This window comes from Capra hircus, chromosome 12, assembly GCF_001704415.2.
Source record: "Capra hircus breed San Clemente chromosome 12, ASM170441v1, whole genome shotgun sequence".
Taxonomy (NCBI): domain Eukaryota; kingdom Metazoa; phylum Chordata; class Mammalia; order Artiodactyla; family Bovidae; genus Capra; species Capra hircus.
The window spans coordinates 84,048,522-84,071,093 of record NC_030819.1 but is presented as its reverse complement, the minus strand read 5'-3'; the positions used below and the strand labels follow the sequence as shown (position 1 = coordinate 84,071,093).

Genomic DNA, 22,572 nt, shown 5'->3' with positions numbered 1-22,572 from the left:
AGAGAATTCCTTGGACTGTGTAGTCCATGAGGTTGCAAAGAGTGGGCTAGTACTCAGCGACTTTCACTTTCAGTTTCAAAGTTAATAAAGTAGAATGTATAGTCAAAGGAAAAAGCAGTCAAATCAACAAGAGGGGCCAGATTTTAGATTTCAGATGTAAAGACTTTAATGTGGATATCATAAATATGTTTAACAAACTAAAGGAATTTATCTTTGAGAATTAAAGGAAAGCAAAACTGAAAAGTTCAGTAACTGAATTAAAATATTCAATATGTAGGTTAAGTATAACCTACAATCTAAACACCTGTAATTGTAATCCCATCTGGACAAAAGAGTGAAATTCTGGCTGGAAAAATATTTGAAGAAATAAAGGCAAAGAAATGTCAAATTGAGTGGAAAAAATAAACTTATGGTTCAAGAATGTTAGTAAACCACATTCAGGATAAATATAAAGAAAAAGACACTTTGGCACATTCTAGTCAAACTGCTTAAAGACAAAGGGGAGAAAGTAATTTGAGGCTGAAGGAAACATATGAGAAAATAAGGAGATGGATATAGCTGATTTTCTAGAAATAATCAAAAGCAGAAGTCAACAAACAGAATGGTATATTTAAAATGCTGAAATAAATCGAACTCTATAAACTCAAAATTCTCTATTTTGTAGATACCCCTCCAAAATAGGGTAAAGTGAATACACTTTTAATTATATGAAAGCAGAGAGTTTGTGCCCGTCACAGCTGTCCTACCAGAAGAGCTAAACTTGTCTTGCAGGCCAAGTGAAAGTTATACTAGATGAAAACTGGTACCCACAAAAAGGAATCAATACCATGTGAAATAATAAATGTACTGTGCTTTTTTATTCTCATAATTTATTGAACAGAAACCTAATAATTAAAAAATGATATTGCGAGGTAGTGTTTATATGTATATAGAAGCAAAAGATGTGATGGTAGTTGCACAGATGATTGGGGAGGATGAATGGAATTGCACTGTTGTAACATTATGACACACATGAAATGAATCAGAGTGTGCAGTGTGACTGAAATGCTAGAGGGGGGAATCAGGAAATGAAAACCATAAAAAAGCATAGTATTGAGTTAACAGTCACTCTAAATAGACTACATAAAGATGCATAGTGCTCGTCCTAGAGGAACCAGGAAAAATCAGAAGAAAAAAAATGGAGTACTAAAAATTGCTTGATAAACACAAAAGCAGGAAAGGAGAACAGAGATGTAAAGGGCAGAAAGGACAAATACAAAACGCATAATAAGCAATAAGAAAAGTAGCATAGCTATGTATATTTCAGAGAATGCATATTTCAAGACATCATCTTTTAAGAGATAGTGGCATTACACAAGGATACAGGAGTAATTTACAAGAAACAATCATCTTAAATATGTATGTACCTAATAAAGAGCATTAAAATTCATGAAACAAAACCTGTAGAATTAAATGGAGAAATAGATAGCTTCCCAGTCATAATGAGATTTTAATGCCCCTCTTTCATTTAATTCTAGTAAAAGTATATCAAAAAAGAAGACAGTAAATATTTGAAAAAGCAAGACTGTTCTATCAACCAGATTGTTCCATCAACCAGATTGTTCCAATTGGTATTTATAGAAAATTTCCCATATAACTGCAAAATATACGTTCTTTTCAAATACACATGGAACATTCACCAAGGTAGAGCATATGGAAACATAAAATAGATCTCAGTAATTTTCCAAAGATTGGGATCTTGTAAGAGTATGCTTTCTGTCTAAATTGAAATTAAATTGGATAAAAACAGTAATAGAACATCTCTCACTGTTTGAAAATTGGATAACATAGTATTAAATTGTTTGTGGGTCAAAGAGAAATTATTTTGAAATTCATGAAAATGAAAGCACTGGAAAAATTAAACTAAATTCTCTAATTTCAATCAGTAATCAAAGAAGGGAAACTATTACAGAAAGTAATCTACTACAGACCCATATCATATATAAACATACATGAAAAAATTGCCAGTAAGATATTTTTGTATCAAGTAGTGCATAAAAAGAGTGTATTGTTACCAATTTGTACAAGGTTGGTTTAACATTTGAAAATTAATTAATGCAGTTGACCATATTACAAAACAATAAGGAGAAAAATCATACAAATATCTATATACAAAATAAAAGCATTTGATAGAATTCTATCTTGTTTATGATATATAAGAACTCCTAGCAAGGAAAAATAGAAAACTTTTTCAACCTGATCTAAGGACATCTGTGGAAAACATGGGACTGTCCTCATGCTTAGTTGTGAAAGATTAAATTCTTTGTCATTTATAATTTGGAACCCAGACAAGGAAATCTATTCTTATCACTTTTCTTCATTATAATATATATTCTAACTTGTGTAATAAGAAAATGAGATAAAAGGCCTGTATGTTGGAAATGATGTAAGTGAACTTATTATCTATGTGAATCTATAAGGAATCTATAGGAAACTTAGAAGGTCACAAAATAGTAACTATATGAAAATCAGTTGTATTTTTTTGTTTAAGCAATGATATATTGGAAAACAAAATTAGTACTATTTACAGTAGCATCAAAAATGTAAAGTACATAAGGATGCATTTCACTGAACATGCGCAAATTTTCTATACTGCAGCTACCAAGTTATTGCTGAGAGAACTTACAGAAGTTGTAAATAAATGGTGATATATATACCATGCTAGAGTGGAAGACTAAATTTGTTAAGATTACATTTTCCCCTCATGATCTATAGATTCGTAATACATACAGTCTCAATCAGTCCCAGCAGGTCTTACAATAGTAACTGACAAGATTTTACAAAAATTCATGTCATGTAAAGGACTTGGAATGGACAAAATCAATTTTGAGAAAGGCAAATTTGGCTGACCTAGAGTACTGATTTTTTATCAAGACAATAATGTTTTTGCTTAAGACTATATAAACTTTTTTCTTAAAAGTTTAGAGTTTGAAGACTCACAAAGATACCATCAGTTGATTTTCAACAAAGACTTGAAGGCTAGTGAGTAGAGAAAGGAACTTCCTTGTACCAAATGATGCTGTGAGAAGTCCTCCATCATACCATGTGTGCATGCTGAGTCTCCTCGGTCGTGACCGACTCTGCAACCCTGTGGACTGTAGCCACCAGGCTCCTCTTTCCATGGCATTCTCCAGGCATGAAGACTGGAGTGGGTTGCCATGCCCTCCTCCAGGGGATCTTGGTGGCCCAGAGCTTGAACCTGCGTCTCTTAACATTTCCTCCGTTAGAAGGAAATGGCTTGAAACAACAGTGATTTTTTCTGTCACACTCCTGGAGACCTTTGGTCCCGCATGACGCTCTTGGCAGGGTTGGTGCCTTTTGGAGACTGAGGAAGAATCTGTATTCTGCCTCTCTCCTAGCACCTGGTAGCCTTTGGTATTTCTTGACTTGGAACAACATGCCATTCTTTGCTCCTTCTTCCCATTCTTCACGTTTCCTTCTCCTGTGTGTGTCTTTCTCTCTCCTTTCCCTTAAAATGGCACGGCATTAGATTCAGGATCACCCTAAATCCTGCATGGAGGTCTTTAATCCTGGAGGTCTTTAATACTCAATCATACTACATGTATGCAAATCTCAAAGTCATTTTATTGAGTGAAAGAAATCAGATACAAAAAGTGTTTACTGAAAGTTTCATTTATATAAATTTCAAGAACAGGCAAAACTTAGTTCTAGTGATAGCAATGAAAACATTGGTTTTCTGTGTTAGCATGCGGATTGTCTGGAAGCAGACGTGAATGAATTTAAGACACCAGAATGGTTCCGGGTGTTATGCCAGCTTTTTAATTCATCAGATATGAAACTTATGTGTGAAGAGGGTTTTGCTAAGACTGCCAAATTAAATAAGAAGCCTCTCGCTCTCTAACTTCACAACTTGCAGATCCTGAGTATCTGCAGAACTCGTTTGGACCTGCTGTGAAATCTTTAGCGGTCCAGAATTGATAAGCATTTGTACAAAAAGAGAAAGTATATCTGATGTCTGTAGCAATTTTCTATTTCTTGACAAGCTGAAGGAATATACATTTTATCCTTTTAATATTTTTTGTATAATTCTTGGCTTTATCTTGCTCCTATGGCAAAATGTAAAAAAATAATGCCATGTGTACTTTGCTGTTGTATAGTTTAAAAAATAACTTTAGCTTATGAGTTTTATTATCATAAGGGCACATTTATTTAAAAGAACAGTCTTGATAGTCTGAGCACTATCCAGGAATAAGGCACTTGAATAGCTATGTTTTTGATGCCTTTCCTGAAGTTCAATGAACTTTTTTTTTTTAATTCTAAGGATTCTGGAGATCATGAAAATATTGGCCAGCTAAAACAGTAAAAGGAAGATATTTTTTCATACAGTTTGCTTGGGAAAATCAAGTTCCAAACCCTTTCTGAAGGGTCTTAGTCTGTCGTTAGACCTCCCTTCTCAGATGGCACTTTCCTCCCATCCCTGTGTCAATTTTTGTAATCTTGTCTTTCACAAAGATCCACTTATTTTCTTCACCTTCTCCTTCTCACACGTCTTACAGGGAGTGGAGGAATGAGCTAGTATGATACTGTGAGTGGCAAGTGCAGTGCTAGGGGACAATAAAAGTGGATCTGGAAACATTTAGGGCAATTGGGTACACCCAGAAGGAAAGAACGGAATGTGAAGAGCAGAAGGTGGAGTGCACAACAGGGCCACTCGTCTCCATAGTGCTTTATCTAATAACTGCTATGGGGAAATTAAAGTCTGTTCTTGTCCGTAGGAAAATATGAGAGAAGTAGTTTGAGTATCAGATGGCTTTTAAGTTGCAGTTGTTAATTTTCATGTTATGATGCTTTGAGTGTCTTGCACGCTTAGTTGGCAGCAAGTTAGCTCTAGACTCATGCCCTCTGGCCCTGTGAACTTGCAGGAGTCATTTAACTTTCTGGAAACACTGTCCCATTATTCCTTATAATTATGTATTTAGAAAGTATCTAAAGTAAAGGTTTAAAGCAGTATTGATAAGTTAATTCAGACTCCAGCTAGTAGCTTTTCAGTCAGCAGGTTACTTATGCTAGAAAGTTAAATGAATGATTAATTAGTCTTACAACAACTCTAGGGTTAGGTTAATTAGTCTTACAACAACTTTAGGGAAGAATAATAAAGATATGGAGTGTGTTCTCAAACTTCTTTTGAGGTGCGCCTGCACAAGGCTGCAGGCAAGAAGTGGGGGAAAACCCAACAAGTTTTGAAAAAGTTTGCTCCTGAAATACCATGTTTGTAAAAGAAACTGAATAAAGAGGACCAGATATGGTGTTAAATGTAGTTGGTGTAAAAATGTCAAATAGATTCTATTTTCCTCCCTCGTGAAATAATAGATAAAATTATACGTGAAAAACATAACCATAATGAGATTATGGGAGATTATATTTCCTGGAAGACTTTTCCTCCTTTTTGCCCTTTAAGACAGATGGCAAGAATTTGATGACACAAGGGCAGCAACCACGACTTCTGTGCCGCTCGCAGCGCTGAGTGGGCACCCAGTCAATGCTTGTTGGTTCGTTGATTTTCTAAAGGTCTTTTCGTCTTACTTTGTACCTGCTCCAACCATGCAAATGTTGCCAGTGAACAAAATCTTGAAATAAAAATCACCCTTTGTGTTCTGGATATTGCTTTCGATTTTGTCCAGTCTCTGTTCTTAGGTGTTTTCATTCTGGCATGTGACATCTATGGTCATGTGATGGTTGCCAGAGGACTACTCCCTGCCTTCAAAAAATAGTAGTAAAATCAAAATATTTATACTTTTTCTTTTATGCCTTTAGTTTTATATCCAGAGTATAACTCAGTGTTATCAGATTTTGGTGCTGTGAGTTTACATTGCTAAGACCCTGTAGTAATATATGTAAACGATAACTCTGGAAAAAATGAATTCTGATTTGTTCTAACCTTCTAATTATTTGCTATCTTATAGTTAAGTTTTGTAATAGTCTTTCCTTTTTTTCTTTTTTAATGACTTTCTGTTAGCTTTGAGAATATTTTTTGAGCATCATAGCTCTCCATTTCTTCATCCAGTCTAGACTTTGGCAGATAAGTCAGAGTTCTAAATGTTTTGAGCAAGAAAACCAGAGTGCAGATGTCCAGTTTGAAGGGCTGGAGAAACCTTCAGGATTTAAATAAAATTTTTTTTTTTAAATTTTTAAGCTTTTTCCTTTGATCCCATCTGAAGAAATAGACTTTGATTTGACCAATAAGAAAAATAACTGCTGTTATCTTTATAGATCACAAGATTAAGGTCTTAGAACATGAGGTTTCACTGAGGTCTTTTCTTTCTTTTAAATAAAAGGGAAAACCATTTGGTCTGGGACATCAGTGTAGGCTGAATGGTAGACTATAAACAGGCTCGAGTTCTGGTGATTTCTCAAGTTCCTTTCCAATATGGTAATTTTGTTCACTAAAATGCATTTGTTTATTTTCAGTCAAAATACTAACTTTTCAAATTTGGGAGAAGAAAACAATATGAAAAAGACCTCTAATTATAAAAAGTGTTAAAAGATCTGTTTACATTATTCTTCCTGACTTTGCTTTGTCTGGACTTTCCATAAACTCATAGCACTTTTTCCTGCATTACATCACAGATTTTATTTTTTCGAGGAACCTTTCCCTAGTGCCAGGTAGACTCATTATTCATATAAATCTAGGTTATATTATTCTAGGAAAATTAATTACTTTATGCTGGATCCATATGGTGAGCTTGTCAGCAGGAATGCTTTAACATACTTTGGGTCGGTTTAATATAGGCTTTTAGGTAGTCTTTTTTCTATTTGCACATGAGGTAGTATATTAATACATGTTAAAATTAATATATTTTGCAATAATAATGTTTTACATCAGGTACTAGAGAATTCTTTCCTTGTTTATTGGTGTTTTTGTTCAGTCTCTAAGTCATGTCCAACTCTTTGCAACCCTATAAACAGCAGCTCAGTAATTGCATCTAACCATCTCTCATCCTCTGTCATCCCCTTTTTCTCATGCCCTCAATCTTTCCCACCTCAGGGTCTTTTGCAGTGAGTCAGTTCTTCATATAAGGTGGCCAAAGTATTGGAGCTTCAGCATCAAGAGTCTCCTCCAACACCACAGTTCAAAAGCATCAATTCTTCAGACCTCAGCTTTCTTTATAGTCCAACTCTTACATCCGTACATGAATACTGGAGAAACCATAGCTTTGACTAGATGGACCTTTGTTGACAAAGTGATGTCTCTGCTTTTTAATACGTTTTCTAGGTTGGTCATAGCTTTTCCTCCAAGGAGCAAGTGTTTTTAATTCCATGATTCTTGTTCATGGCAAAGTACCAAATACCTGACTTCATAATCATTAATGAGAGCATGGGCTGAAAGCAGAGATGGCTGTGGGACCATAATACACCTTCTGAATGGCTATAACCATAGTTGTGCATGTGACTGCTCCCTTGTGTGACTTACTGTTCTGAAGACTAAATTAAAAGTAATCGAGTATCATACAGAATGGTCCAGTACAATATAGTTATGTACAAATAGTAAATTTGTAATATTTAAATAAGGATACAAATTCCAGGTAAGTAAGTCCATTTGGAAACATTGTATAACAAATGAAATGACTTTATGAGAAGTAATCACAGCTAATATCTACTGTCTGTGCTAAGGCATACAACGTCCAAACAATGATTTGTGCCCACTAAGAATGAGTATCCTAAGAAGGCCTCACTTTGTCTTTCTAAAATTTATTTTTATAACTAGAGTCATTCTATAAAATAATTAGTACTGTTTCCTGTACTTTAAAAAATTGTCCCTTTTGAGCTTACAGTTTCTATGCTTTCTTCTAGGAGAGAATATTTTCTCTAGATGGGAACTTGAAGACATTGCTTGGATTCAAGGAATTTTAAGACATTCCTTACAGTACTTTGTAGAGGGACTTTTTAATAACTATTAGTTTAGGTTTAAGAATCTTGATTGTATATGCGTAAGCATTTAACAGGTCAAGTGGGTGGGAGAATACTATATGTACATTAGATATTTAAATTATTTGCTGAGAAAGTATTTAGTAACTCTGAGAGTTGTGTTCATCTGAAGATACTCTCTCAGAGGTATCTCCTGAGAACTCTGTTGCTCCGGTTTTATTAGATGACTTAGCTGGGTTGTCTTTCTGTGTTATTAAGGTGGTATCTGTAGTGTCCTGTTGGAGTCTAATAAGTTCAGGCTTTTGTATGGTATATTTTATTTTAAATAAGTCATTATATTATGAGCAGATAGCTTTCTGTCTCCTTAATGAAATCGTATAAGCTTCAATAACAGTCATTATATTATGAGCAGATAGCTTTCTGAAGGCCTATAAGCTTCACGTGACATTGTTTTTTGTTTTTTGTTTTTAGCTTTTCCTTTAGTGTCTGTGACAGGCACAACTCTTTCCTATTTTAATCTTATCATATTCTGTCACTGCTTTTTCCCTGACCTTGCCTCAAAATACTGATGTTTATGATTGTTACTGAAGTTCACTGGTTTTGGTAGCGCTGCCCCATCGATCTGCTTTGTCTCAAATTTCTAATATGTTTGGTCAAAGAATTCACATGTAACTTAAACAATGTACATCCCAAGTCCTCTGGCTCCTCCCGTCGTGTGTTGCTTGGATGTGGTTTGGGGGTAGATTGAAGGCCGGAGCTTGCTGGCCCTCTAGCCACTTGTTCTTTGTGATTCTCTCAGCCCCTCTCAAACCCAGGATAGGATCCCTCTCTGCGCACTTCCCAGCTCTAACTGCCCCAAGCCCGGCGCGGGGTCACTCTGCAGCCCTGTGTTTCTGAAGGAAGTCAGTTTAGCACAAATTGGGACCTATTTCCTCTCCCTTGCTCTAACTCACACTGTTAGTCAGCAGAGTTCTTGCGGACAACAGTTGCTCTTTGAAGAAAACAAACCATCTTTAGACCTGTCTGAATCTGTTAAATATGACCCAGCATTTTCAGTATTGAACAAAAGTTAAAGCAGTGCTATGTATGAATGCTCTGTAATTTGTTGCATCTGTATCCTGTTACCTTTTAAAAATTGTTTTTTTTTTTTAAATTCTATGTACTTTATTACTCAGTTAAATTTTGTCACTTAACTGAAGATTTCTTTTCAACGAGTATTTAAATTGTTAATTTTTTCTTTGAGGGATGACTGGATTCTTCACAAAAACATGCAGGGTTTTTCTCTCTTCCTGCTATCAGTTTTAGGGGACATATTGCTTCTTCCGTACTGTCATACCAATAAATCATCCCAGATTACTTGCAGCCACACAGTACTAAAGTATATCATGCATTTTAAAGGAAATCTGCTATTTTCTCTTCAATCAGATGAGCAATGTGAAGAGACTGCGGCCACGGCTCAGTGCTATTCTCTTTAAGCTTCAGTTTGAAGAGCAGGTGAACAACATCAGACCTGACATCATGGCTGTCAGTGCCGCCTGTGAAGAGATCAGGAAGAGCAGGGGCTTCAGCAAGTTGCTGGAACTGGTGTTGCTAATGGGAAACTACATGAATGCCGGCTCCCGGAATGCACAAACCTTCGGATTTAACCTTAGCTCTCTCTGTAAAGTGAGTTTGTTATTTGTTTTTCCAATTTATTTCTTAATTGGAGGAAAATTGCTTTACAATGTGGTATTGGTTTCTGCCATACAACAGCGCAAATCAGCCATAATTATACATATATCACCGCCCTCTGAACACTTATTCTTAAATGTCAGCCCTGACTACATTATTTATTCTTCAATTTGATGTGCTCATTGTCAATAACTTAAACTGAACCATCAACCCAAACCCACGGTGAACTGAGCTAATTTACTCAACCTCTGAACTAAATCCAAATATTAATTGTCTCTGATCTGCAAATTCAAATGAAAGATTTTTGTTTAATAGCAAAATTGTGTTGTGAATCTATGGTTTCTCAAACTGATGAAATGGAACATCAAAATATTATTTAAGCCTAATATTCATTCAATATAAATACCTGCATATGACAGTATATATATTGAGAATTGCTTGTGATTCCCACTAAAATTTTTACCTTTGGCTATTTAAATGTTTCTTTGCATTTTTCTTTTTTGAAAGCTGACTAAAGGGAAATAAAATTGAGACTGCTTTATATAAAAGGAAAGTCATATTAGGAATAAACATAACTCAGAAGTCATTAATGATTTTGAAATATCTCTATTTAAATATAATGTTGGAGGAGATGAAAATTTAGTACGTTTAGAGTGTTTTTTTTCCCCTTCAGTTTTTTCTGTAGGTTAAATTTTCTTACAGCAAATCCATTCAGAGTTTTATATAGCAGAGCTCTAAGAAGCGGGCCATAGTAATAGTGCTTTATTGATCTGCTTACAACAAATTCTTCTCAGTTACACAGCACAAGAAAAGCTTTCTCTTGTTCTTGACCTGGTCACATCTACACTCCCTGATTAAGGAATTTGATTGTTGTTATTGCCAGTTTGATGGGGAGGCGAGAAACACGCTCGGCTTTAGCTGTGGGTTACCGAATGGTTAGTCTCTTGGTGCTTTCCTGGCTTTTCTTGCCCAATTCCCCTGGCTTATGCCTTTTAGTAGCAGTGCCTTGCGAACTTTTCTCCTTTCCCATATGCATCTTTTCACTCTTCTCTCCTTGTTTTCTTAGCCTGCTATGTTCAGTGAAGATCCCTAGCAAGTATTAAGATGGGATTCATAAGACATGTATTAAACACTGCACATTTATAGAGTGCTTACTTACTCTTGTGTAAAACGCTTGTCCTCATCATCTCATTTTATGTATATGATTAATATTTACCTGGGATACATGGGATTCCTATTTTTCATATGTAAGCCATTAAGCATGCTTAAATATTTCAGTGGACCTCTATACTAAAGTTATGGCAGCAGAGTTAAGAGAGAATGGCTAGCTGGACTAAGGGAGGGCAGTTACTCAGAGAGGAGCAGGAATTTGAGCTGGATCTGGAAGGATGAGTGGATGTTCTCTGAGAGGAAAAAGCATTCTAAAAAAGCATCAACAGTTCATGTAAAAGGTTATATCATGGCATGTGTGAGTATACCAAGTGATCAGTTATTGTTGAAGGGGCTTCACTGGTAGCTCAGATGGTAAAGAATCTGCCTGCAATGCGGGAGATTTGGGGTCGATCTCTGGATCAGGAAGGTCCCCTGAAGGGTGAAACGGCAACCCACTCCAGAATACTTGCCTGGAGAATTCCATGGACAGAGGAGCCTGGTGGACTACAATCCATGGGGTTGCTAAGACTCAGACATGACTGAGCGACTCACACTTTCCCTTTTGGATGGAGGAAGAGTGGAGAAAATAGAAATAGTAAGTTGGTGTCGATGGTGAAGAGCTTAGGTGTCATGCCTATGGTAAAGGCGTTATGAAGGCGTGTTAGTTCTGTAGAACTAGTGATGTTATGGTCTGTTTTTCAGGAAGGTAAATAGCAGAAGTATGGAAGAAAGGCAAGCTGCACCTTCTAGTACTGTCACCATTAGCCGTATATGACTTTTCAAATTTCAATCAATTACTATTTAAGTAAACTTAAAATTTTTTAATTCCTCAATCACACTTAGCATGTTTCAAGTGAGTCAGTGTCCATACATGCAGACAGCGTTAAGTATGCACGTTTCCATCACTGTTCTATTGGACAGCCTTGGGTTAGGGGGTTATAGTTGGGAGAGACACAGTGATTGGTTGACCTGGGTCACATAACCTAGGAGGGCACCAGGGGAAATGGAGCTGAGAGGATAGCTGGGGATGGAAGAGGAATAAGGGAGGGGTCAAAGATAATTCCCTGCTGCTGACATGTTTGAAGCTGTTGCTCAAAGGAGAAATGAGTTCAGGCTGATTTTGGTGTTTCCTATCTCTATAGTTTCTAGAGTAGGCAATGGTGACCCACTCCTGTATTCCTGGCTGGGAGATCCCATGGAGAGAGGAGCCTGGTGGGCTACAGTCCTTGGGGTTGTGAAAGTCAGATACGACTCAGTGACTAAACCACAAACAACAGTGTCTGTTACCTCAGTGTCTTAAAAGGCATCTGCTTGAAGCTGCCTTCTTTATACCTTTTACATATATTTGAGGGCCCACTATGAAATGGTCACTGTGCTCTGAGATGATGGAGGTCTGACTAAGGTAGTTGCAAAGGAGTAGAGGGGGTGGAGGGCAGTGTCCACGTTTAAGGAACATCTAGGAATTGGGAGGGCATGGTGATTATGAGTTTGGAGGCTGAAGGGCAAGGAGGCAAGCAAGACTGCCAGTTCAAGCTTCCCCTGAGAAGAAAGGAAGAAAAATAGGGCCGGGGGTGAGATGGCAGAGAAGTTTAAGTCCACATGTGGAAACTACTGGGGTTTGCTTCAGACTGCGGAGCATCTGTTCCGGCTTCAGATTGTGTATCTCAGAACAATGACCAGCTCACAAGAAGCTGACCACATGCCTTCCCTCATGCCTCCCTTCAAAGAGACGAAACAAGAGGTTAGGTCTGCTTAGTGAAGAGGAAGTGCCTCATCTGGCACTAGGTCCGCAGGAAATGCTGAGAGGCAGCTGCTGAACGGGAAGCAGTGTGCGGAGCAGTGCGCTCAGGGTTGTGTGGAGGCAGTGTTGTCGTGTAGTGAAACAGATGTCCTCTCATGTTGGTGCACAGTTGCTGACGCAGAGTGGTTTGAACCCTTTGCAGATACAGTGCCTGCTGCTAACATTTTACTATGGTCGAGCTATAAACCTGTTAATCTGTCTCCAGATAATAGGGTTGACTGTATTTTCAGTCAGCGTTACTGGATATTTTGATCTTCCCTGTTAGGAGCCTTCTGTTGTACAAGAAACAAAATAAATACTACGGCTTCATATTTTTTATTAGCCTACATGTCAAGTTGAAAGCATATATTGAACAAGATGATATCTCATCATGTTTGTTATCAGAAGTAGCAGCTTGATCTTTGACAATTGTGATTGAATTTTCACACTGAGCATGAAGCATTTGCTTTGATGATAAGCCCCATACAAGGAATTCCATATTTATTTGACAGTAGAAAGACAGGGTAATATTTTAATCTGTTCAAACATGCTGGGTAATTATATGCCATTTAATATTCTATATCCAAAATCTTTACTTTTAAGTGTGCTTTATAAATTTAGCTTGAGTGTGTGGAAAGTTAAATTGTTAACTTTGCATTGTTTAGAGATAAATACATGAATAGTGAATTCTATATGCATTGTAATTTGGTTTTAGGGACTATATTATCTTTGTTTATATCTGTAATTGAGATGGCTATAATAAACTATATTATGATTTATATTATGATAAACTATTATAATAAAACTATAACATCACCGACTCAATGGACGTGAGTTTGAGCAATCTCTAGGAGATGGTAATGGACAGGGAAGCCTGCAGTGCTGCAGTTCATGGGTCACAAAGAGTTGGACACAACTGAGCAACTGAACTGAGCTATAATAAAGGAGTTCAGAACGAAAAGATTTTACTTTATTTTACCCAAAGATTTGATAAGGTCTGTGATAAATATAAAAGTAAAATTTGAGACATTAAGTAACCATAGACTAGAATGTATTAAGATGTCAGCATAAATTAAAGTAGATGGTAGGCTTGAGGCTTTCTGATGGAAAAAGTGAAGTGCAGAACACAGTCATGAGGCTTTGTGAACTAAATATTTTAATTTCTCTTATTAGCCAAGGCTGCACATCATGCGAAATTTTGCCTGCATGTCATTATAAATGGAAAATAGGATGGCGAGCAGTGTTCTTTTAAATAGCAAATAAAAAAAAAATCAGTGTCATGAAGATCTTTCTTTTAGAACCATCTTCCTCCCCATCAGCCACCCCCTTCTCTTGCAGATATGCACTCAGAGTCTGTTAGAGGGTAACACGCTAAGAGAACCCTCATAGTAAGATGTTGCTGCTGCTGTTTAGTTACAAAGTCATGTTCAACTCTTTGAGACCCCATGGACTATAGCCTGCCATGCTCCTCTGTCCATGGAATTTCCGAAGCAAGAGTACTGCAGGTCCCAAATGAAATATAATAATCTCAAACTGCTTATTATCCAAATTTATCTAAAGTTTAGTAATATCTTTGGAGGATTTTACAAATGACAAGCACTCTCTCCATTCTTCTATGTAGTCTGTTGTTTATCCTTTTAAAAAGCCGAGCCATCAGAAAGCAAAGCACTTACACCATTTTCCTTAAACTAGGGATGGCATTACTATAACTGAAAAGTACAGGTGTATCATTTGATAATAAGTAGTTTGAGATTACATTCTTTTATCTGGACCTGCTCTTGACTAAATGCAAATTTGTATCCTTAGAAATCTAATCAGCAATCAGGTAGGTGCTTGTCTGACCAAAATGCCCACCTAGAAAAATGTATATGTTGTTGGTGCTAAAATTAGTAATTTTAGAGAACCTGTGTGGAGCCAGGTTAAGTCAGTATTCTAGAAAAAGGGGGTTGACTCAACCATCAAACTCTACACCATATTAAATATATGAGATGATTTTAACTTGTTTTTGAAAAGATATTGTCAATTCAGAAACAATGATTATAACCTGTTTGTATATATTACTGGTGTCTGCTAAAATGTGTGATTTCTAAATAACGAATCATCCCAATCAGTACAATTGAATGATGGAGCTATTGTTCTTGGTAGCTAAAATGACTGCCTGTACTGGGATAGTAAATATAAGTTTTGGAAGAGTTTACCAATTATAATAAGTTATATCAGTTTATGCAGTGTTAGTTGGAGGGGAGGGATTGCAGAAAAATGTCACTGTTGATTTGTCTATAAATTTATCCATATTATCACTTATAGGAAATTTCCTATTGTCAGTGGCAGTAGAATGTTCAATTAATTCATTTCAAAGGTGAAGTTATCAAAGCATACATAGTAATGGGACTGTTGGTACTGGGAGTTAGATATTAAATGCAATGGTGGCAGGCCAGTTTGAATTTTGTCTGTTATCTTTTCAAGTGCATGAAATTATTTGGTCTGTATGTTTCTTTTATAAGCATAGGCTAACCAAAAGTCGGATAAATTCACCAAAGCTGTGATGGGGAGAATTTTTAAAGAAATGTGTTTAGTTTCCTCATTCTTTGGTGCCTTCGCCAGCTGTCCTGCATGATCTCTTGAAGCTGTGTGCAGCTCTCCTTCAGGGCTTCAGTTCTCACCCCACAGTGCCCTTTACAAGTAGCGATGTTTCAGCCTCGCATCGGATCAGGTACTTCAGCAGGTGTGGATGCAAACCCTGATGAGTGGCATCTTCAAAAAGATCGCACAGGTGATCTTTAATGTTCAGACTGAACTGAGAATCATTTTATCTGTCTTCTGCCCAACTTTCTTACCCCAGAATGAACAATCCCTTGTAGGTGGCCTGGAACCAACCAACAAACACGCAAAAGCTAAACCTAACCAATATGAGAGCAAAACAAAAATGTAACAACTCTACTTCCTCACTTAAGGATGAGTGGTGAAAATATTCCCCCAAACTGCTGCTTTTCTTTGTTGCCATGCTGAACACTGTTCTGAAAGTGAAGAAAATGAGTGAAAGGAGTATGAAGCTCAGTGACACAGTGGAACTGAAATAAGTTGATGGTCAGTGTCCTGAGTTATTTTTTAGGACTTGATCTTAGAAAGCAGAGTTTCAATTATTATGAAGAGCAGGAAGCAAATCCCTCTACCTGTCACATGTGGTTTATATTCTGCAAGCTTGTCACAGTCACACAGGTTACCACTTGCGATCTTTTTTTGTGAAATCTTGATTCTTGTATATATCACCTTTTCCTTTGCTATCTGAAGTTATTTTTAAGAAAGACCTTTGTCAAACAAATCCATTGTTCCAACGGCATTCGGTTTTTCAGAAGGATTTTAGAAGAATTTTTATTTGCTATCAGATTGGAAAGCCACCCCAGTAAGTTTTGGCACCCTTTGAAAATAAAGCAGTTTCTGGCCAAAGACTTGAAGATAACAAATGCCACACATCCAACCAATTAAGTCTGTGAAAAATCTGACTTCCAGAGCAGTGTGAAATTCCTTAGACTGCTTAACTCTATCGGACTCACTCATTAACATATTTAATCTTTAGCATTTTCTAAGAAATAATTAATTAGCCTTACTAAATAGTGTTTCTGATAAATTATTCATACTACCTTTGTTTTCTCAGTTGCCTTCAAAATTAGAATTAACCCTTTATTAGAATTATAAAACCCAGGTGGTTTTGTCCATGAAGAGCCAATGTGCTGCTCCTGTGCTGTCCTCTCACCGCTCTCAAAACCAGAATTCCTGTTCTGTCAAACTCCCTGCCCCTGAAGCTGACAGCCTCAGATTCCTCCACTGTGCTTAGAGATAAAAAAAAAAAAAGACAAAAGAAAAGATCTTAATGGCCCAGATAATCACCATGGTGTGATCACTCAGCTAGAGCCAGACATCCTGGAATGCGAAGTCAAGGGGGCCTTAGGAAGCATCACTGTGAACAAAGCTAGTGGAGGTGATGGAATTCCAGTTGAGCTATTTCAGATCCTAAAAGATGATGCTGTGAAAGTGCTGCACTCAGTATGCCAGCAAATTTGGAAAACTCAGCAGTGGCCACAGGACTGGAAAATGGCACTTTTCATTCATATGCCAAAGAAAGGCAATGCCAAAGAATGCTCAAAGTACTGCAGAATTGCACTCACCTCACACACTAGTAAAATAATGCTCAAAATACTCCAAGCCAGGTTTCAACAGCACATGAACCGTGAACTTCCAGAAGTTCAACCTGGTTAGAAAAGGCAGAGAAACCAGAGATCAAATTGCCAACATCTGTTGGATCATTGAAAAAGTTCCAAAAAAAATATCTGCTTCTGTTTTTATTGACTATTCCAAAGCCTTTGACTGTGTGGATCACAGTAAACTGTGGAAAATTCTTCAAGAGGTGGAAACACCAGACCACCTCACCTGCCACTTGTGAAATCTGTATGCAAGTCAGGAAGCAATAGTTAGAACTGGATATGGGACAACAGACTGGTTCCAGATAGGAAAAGGAGTATTTCAAGACTGTATATTGTCACCCTGCTTATTAACTTATATGCAGAATACATCATGAGAAACGCTGGGCTGGAGGAAGCACAGCTGGAATCAAGATTGCCGGGAGAAATATCAATAACCTCAGATATGCAGATGACACTAATGACAGAAAGTGAAGAAGAACTAAAGAGCCTCTTGATGAGGGTAAAAGAGAAAAGTGAAAACGCGGGCATTCAGAAAACTTAAGATCATGGCATCCAGTCCCATCACTTCATGGTAAAAAGATATGGAAAAAGTGGAAACAGTGACAGGCTTTATTTCCAAAAAATGAAAATTAAAGAAATAAATCTGAAAGAAAGTATTCTCTTAACCCAGGAGAAGACATGGATATATGTATAATATTAATAAAAGAACTAAATCCAAAAAGCCTACTGCTCTTATCCCCAACTCTGACATTCTGGAAAAGACAAAATTATGGAGATAGTAAAAAGGTCAGCAGTCCGTAGGGGCTTTGTGGGAGGGGAAAGAAGGAAGGGATGAATAGGTGGGGACAGGAAATTTTTTAGGCTGAAGAAGCTATTCCCTATGACTCTGTAATGGTAGATATATGACATTATGCATTTGGCAAAACCCATACAACTTTAACAGACAGTGAACTCCAAAATAAAGTTTCGTTCATTCTTAATAATAATGTATCAATAATATCAATATTGGTATGTGCAATTTAACAAATGTATCACACTATTGGAAAATGTTATTGATAAAGGAATTTGTATGTGTGGAGGAGAGAGTATATGGAAAATCTGTATGTTTTGCTCAATTTGTCTTAAAGCTGAAACTGCTATAAAATATAAAGTCTGTTAATTAAATTAATCATGATAAAACCCATTTAAAATGAATGTATTTGATCTATTTATGTTAACTAAAGTACACAAATCTGTTTAGAATCACTTGGGGAATAAGGGGATAGTGTAAATAGAATATCGAACAATATGATAGTCCAACAAGATAAAATTTTACTAAAATGCAAAAATGGTTTTCATGCTCACTAAAATCCAATAGAAATATGTTTAAAACAGAATTAAGAGATAGTGTGTCTGTGAGAGTATGGCAAATATTTAGTTTAATTATAGAAGTTGACATTATTGAAAGCATTTTCTTCCTTATTTAAAGTTTTAATTCTTGTCATTTAAAAATGAAAACCAACCATTGGTGTAAGTTATTTTTATATGTAAATGCCCATAAATGTATCTAATAACTATTTAACCTAATATAGTTTATCACTACCTATCTTTAAAATCATTATGAAAGTTTTGTTATATGTGTTAATGGTTGTGGCAGTGGCATAGATGATGCAAAGCATCTTGTTTATGTTAAGATTTTAAATTTCCATTTATTTTGGAGAGATACACAGTATTTTTGAAAAGTGTAATGAACACAGTGATTGTTTTTTAAATATGTATTTAAACATATTAGGGAATAGTTCATTCTATAATTGTAGTTGTTTTCCCTACTAATTTTGTACCTAATCATTAACTTTTTGAACTTCATATCTGAGCAATTATGATATACTCATTTCTTTGCAAAAAAGCAAAATGGCTGCCTGGGGAGGCGTTACAAATAGCTGTGAAAAGAAGAGAAGTGAAAAGCAAAGGAGAAAAGGAAAGATGCAAGCATCTGAATGCAGAGTTCCAAAGAATAGCAAGAAGAGATAAGAAAGCCTTTCTCAGCAATCAGTGCAAAGAAATAGAGGGAAACAATAGAATGGGAAAGACTAGAGATCTCTTCAAGAAAATTAAAGATACCAAGGGAATATTTCATTGAAAGATGGGATCGATAAAGGCCAGAAATGGTATGGACCTAACAGAAGCAGAAGATCTTAAGAAGAGGTGGCAAGAATACGCAGAAGAACTGTACAAAAAAAATCTTTAAGACCAAGATAATCACAATGGTGGGTGATCACTCACCTAGAGCCAGATATCCTGGAATGTGAAGTCAAGTGGGCCTTGGAAAGCATCACTACGAACAAAGCTAGTGGAGGTGATGGAATTCCAGTTGAGCTATTTCAAATCTTGAAAGATGATGCTATGAAAGTGCTGCACTCAATATGCCAGCAAGTTTGGAAAACTCAGCAGTGGCCACAGGACTGGAAAAGGTCAGTTTTCATTCCAATTCCAAAGAAAGGCAATGCCAAAGAATGCTCAAACTACCGCACAATTGCATTCATCTCACATGTTAGTAAAGTAATGCTCAAAATTCTCCAAACCAGACTTCAGCAATATGTGAACCCTGATGTTCAAGCTGGTTTTAGAAAAAGCAGAGGAACCAGAGATCAAATTGCCAACATCCGCTGGTTCATCAAAAAGGCAAGAGAGTTCCAGAAAAACATCTATTTCTGCTTTATTGACTATGCCAAAGACTTTGACTGTGTGGATCACAAGAAACTGGGGAAAATTCTTGAAGAGGTGGGAATACCAGACCACCTGACCTGCCTCTTGAGAAACCTATATGCAGGTCAGGAAGCAACAGTTAGAACTGGACATGGAACAGCAGACTGGTTCCAAATAGGAAAAGGAGTATGTCAAGGCTGTATATTGTCTCCCTGCTTATTTAACTTATATGCAGAGGACATCATGAGAAACGCTGGGCTGGAAGAAGCACAAGCTGGAATCAAGATTGCCGGGAGAAATATCAATAACCTCAGATATGCAGATGACACCACCCTTATGGCAGAAAGTGAAGAGAAACTAAAAAGCCTCTTGATGAAAGTGAAAGAGGAGAGTGAAAAAGTTGACTTAAAGCTCGACATTTAGAAAACGAAGATCATGGCATCCGGTCCCATCACTTGATGGCAAATAGATGGGGAAACAGTGGAAACAGTGTCAGACTTTATTTTTGGGGGCTCCAGAATCACTGCAGATGGTGACTGCAGCCATGAAATTAAAAGACGCTTACTCCTTGGAAGAAAAGTTATGACCAACCTAGATAACATATTCAAAAGCAGAGACATTACTTTGCCAACAAAGGTCCGTCTAGTCAAGGCTATGGTTTTCCCAGTGGTCATGTATGGATGTGAGGGTTGGACTGTGAAGAAGGCTGAGCCAAAGAACTGTGGTGTTGGAGAAGAGTCTTGAGAGTCCCTTGGACTTCAAGGAGATCCAACCAGTCCATTCTCAAGGAGATCAGCCTTGAGATTTCTTTGGAAGGAATGATGCTGAAGCTGAAACTCCAGTACTTTGGCCACCTCATGCGAAGAGTTGACTCGTTGGAAAAGAGTCTGATGCTGGGAGGGATTGGGGGCAGGAGGAGAAGGGGACGACCGAGGATGAGCTGGCTGGATGGCATCACTGACTCGATGGACGTGAGTCTGAGTGAACTCCGGGAGATGATGATGGACAGGGAGGCCTGGCGTGCTGGGATTCATGGGGTCGCAAAGAGTCGGACACGACTGAGCAACTGAACTGAACTGATATATTCATTGGCAGTTCATATTCAGATATCCATTTACATGTGGGTACATGTAACTTACATATAGAGGTGTTGTTTCAAAGATATACTAAGGACTTCATTCTGCAGGTGATTTAATATGGAAAATGATGTTAGTAAATATACTTGGCTAGATCTCTCAAAGATGAAACTGTATAGTTTCATTCAAACATGTTTGTATCATATTTTGTCAGCACTGATCCTATTAGCAATATGGAAAGACTTCGAGCTTTCCTGGCGGCTCAGATGGTAAAGAATCTGCCTGCAATGCAGGATGCACTAGTTGAAACCCTGAGTTGGAAAGATCCCATGGAGAAGGGAATGGCTACCCACTCCAGTAATCTTGCCTGGTGAGTTCCATGGACAGAGGAGCCTGGTAGGGTAAAATCCATATGGTCTTAAAAAGTTCAACATGTCTGAGTGACTAACAGTTTCACTTTTTTCACTTTTGCATTTGAGGTAAAGTTCAGGTACCATTTTTTAAATTTTATAGATAAATCAGTAGAAAGAATGCCATGTTTTCAGAACTAGAAGAGATTACAAGGTAGAGGTATAGATGCTTTCCAGGCTAGAATTAACATGTTATAGAGTTTCAGTATTTTAAGTTGCATTCATTAGCGTTCTTTTATTGTCTTACTATTTTTAACCACTGTGTTTTTGAGAATCTTGATTCTTTTTGATACATTGTGTGTGTGCGTGTGTGTGTGCGCGCGCGCGCGTGCGCGTGCGTGCTTAGTCGCTGATTTGTGTCCAACTCTTCGCAACCCTGTGGACTGTAATCTAGATTAAATATTTTGTAGAGGAGCTGTATTTTATAGTGGCTAAAAGCTTTGGATTCACATAGAAGTGGATTCAAATAAATCTTGGCTCTCTCGCATATTAGCTGTGTGTTCTGGGATGTGCTGTGTGATCTTTCCCGTCTCTCTTGCTCTCTTTATAATGAGTATAACACCCGCTGCTTTCTCATAGGGATATTGTGTGTTGTAAGCACTTAACTGGTGTTACAGCATTTGGCTAGTCCTGTCTCCTAGTAAGTGCCACACAAACAAGAGTGGCTGCTGTTGTCCTCGGTGTTCATACTATTCACAAGGTAGGGTCTTCTAGAATGTTTGCGGAGTCATTACAGACCCTCATAATTTTTTCATTTTCCTGGTGTTCAGCATTGTCTACAACATCTAAAGGGTAAGTGCCATCTTGATAATGTAATTAGAGTACAGGAAGATATATAATGAGAAACAGTTCCAAATGTGACACTATTCTTAAGATAAAAGTTTCATTATTTGGAGTATAAGGGGTTGTAGTTCTTTGTATTCTGAAAATTACCAAGAAGATGCTTAGTTTTAATTTTGGGTATTTTCTTCCTTGTGACTAAAACAATGAAATGTTCTGTAAATGTCATCCAAATATGTGCTAATACCTTAAAAATATTCCAAAACCTTGCATTGTAGCTACAAAGGCGTTCTATCGCAACTGACAACCAGGCCATGATTTATTACAGGATCTCCTTTTAACATTATTTTGTTTGGAATGAACAGAGCGGTTGAAGAAACTCCATCCATCTTTTTGTTTATTTGACATCTACAGCACATTAAATGTACCTTTAGGAAGCAATATATAAACAAGAAATTCTCCTTAAAGTAATGATTACTCATCAGTAAGATAATTTCTTGACAGTGATACCAAAGGAATCCTGTCAAGCAATGTTAGTGACAATTTAAATAAAGCATATTTCTTAAACTTAAGAATAACATTTCAAAGCAGATATTTTAGCTTTATTTTCTTTCCGAGGGAAAGACTATGTTCAAGTTGTATTTTTCTCTTTAACAAAATTAGCATCATCTCTCAAGCTTTCCTTGTTCTAGCTCAATTGCTGATTATGTATGATGGATAATTAGTAGAAATAGAGTGTGCCCTTTTTGTTTTTAATGTTTATCAAAAGGTAAAAGAAAATTGATCACGTAAGTGAGGACTGTGATAAATGTATTTTGTTGTGCTTTCATACATTTTCACGTGCTCTCTTGAAGGATATTTTTGCTTTTTGATTTCTTTTGTTTTTTCTT

General features: G+C 36.9%; 1 protein-coding gene across 3 annotated transcripts in view; it reads left to right on the top strand.

Moving 5' to 3' along the window:
• The window catches only part of DIAPH3 (diaphanous related formin 3), a 582,111-nt gene that overhangs the window by 309,674 nt on the left and 249,865 nt on the right, over window positions 1–22,572 (top strand). For all 3 annotated transcript variants that reach the window (XM_018056821.1, XM_018056820.1, XM_018056822.1), the window contains one exon: window positions 9,352–9,591. In XM_018056821.1, coding sequence (XP_017912310.1) covers window positions 9,352–9,591 — 240 coding nt within the window. The remainder of the gene's footprint in view (window positions 1–9,351; window positions 9,592–22,572) is intronic.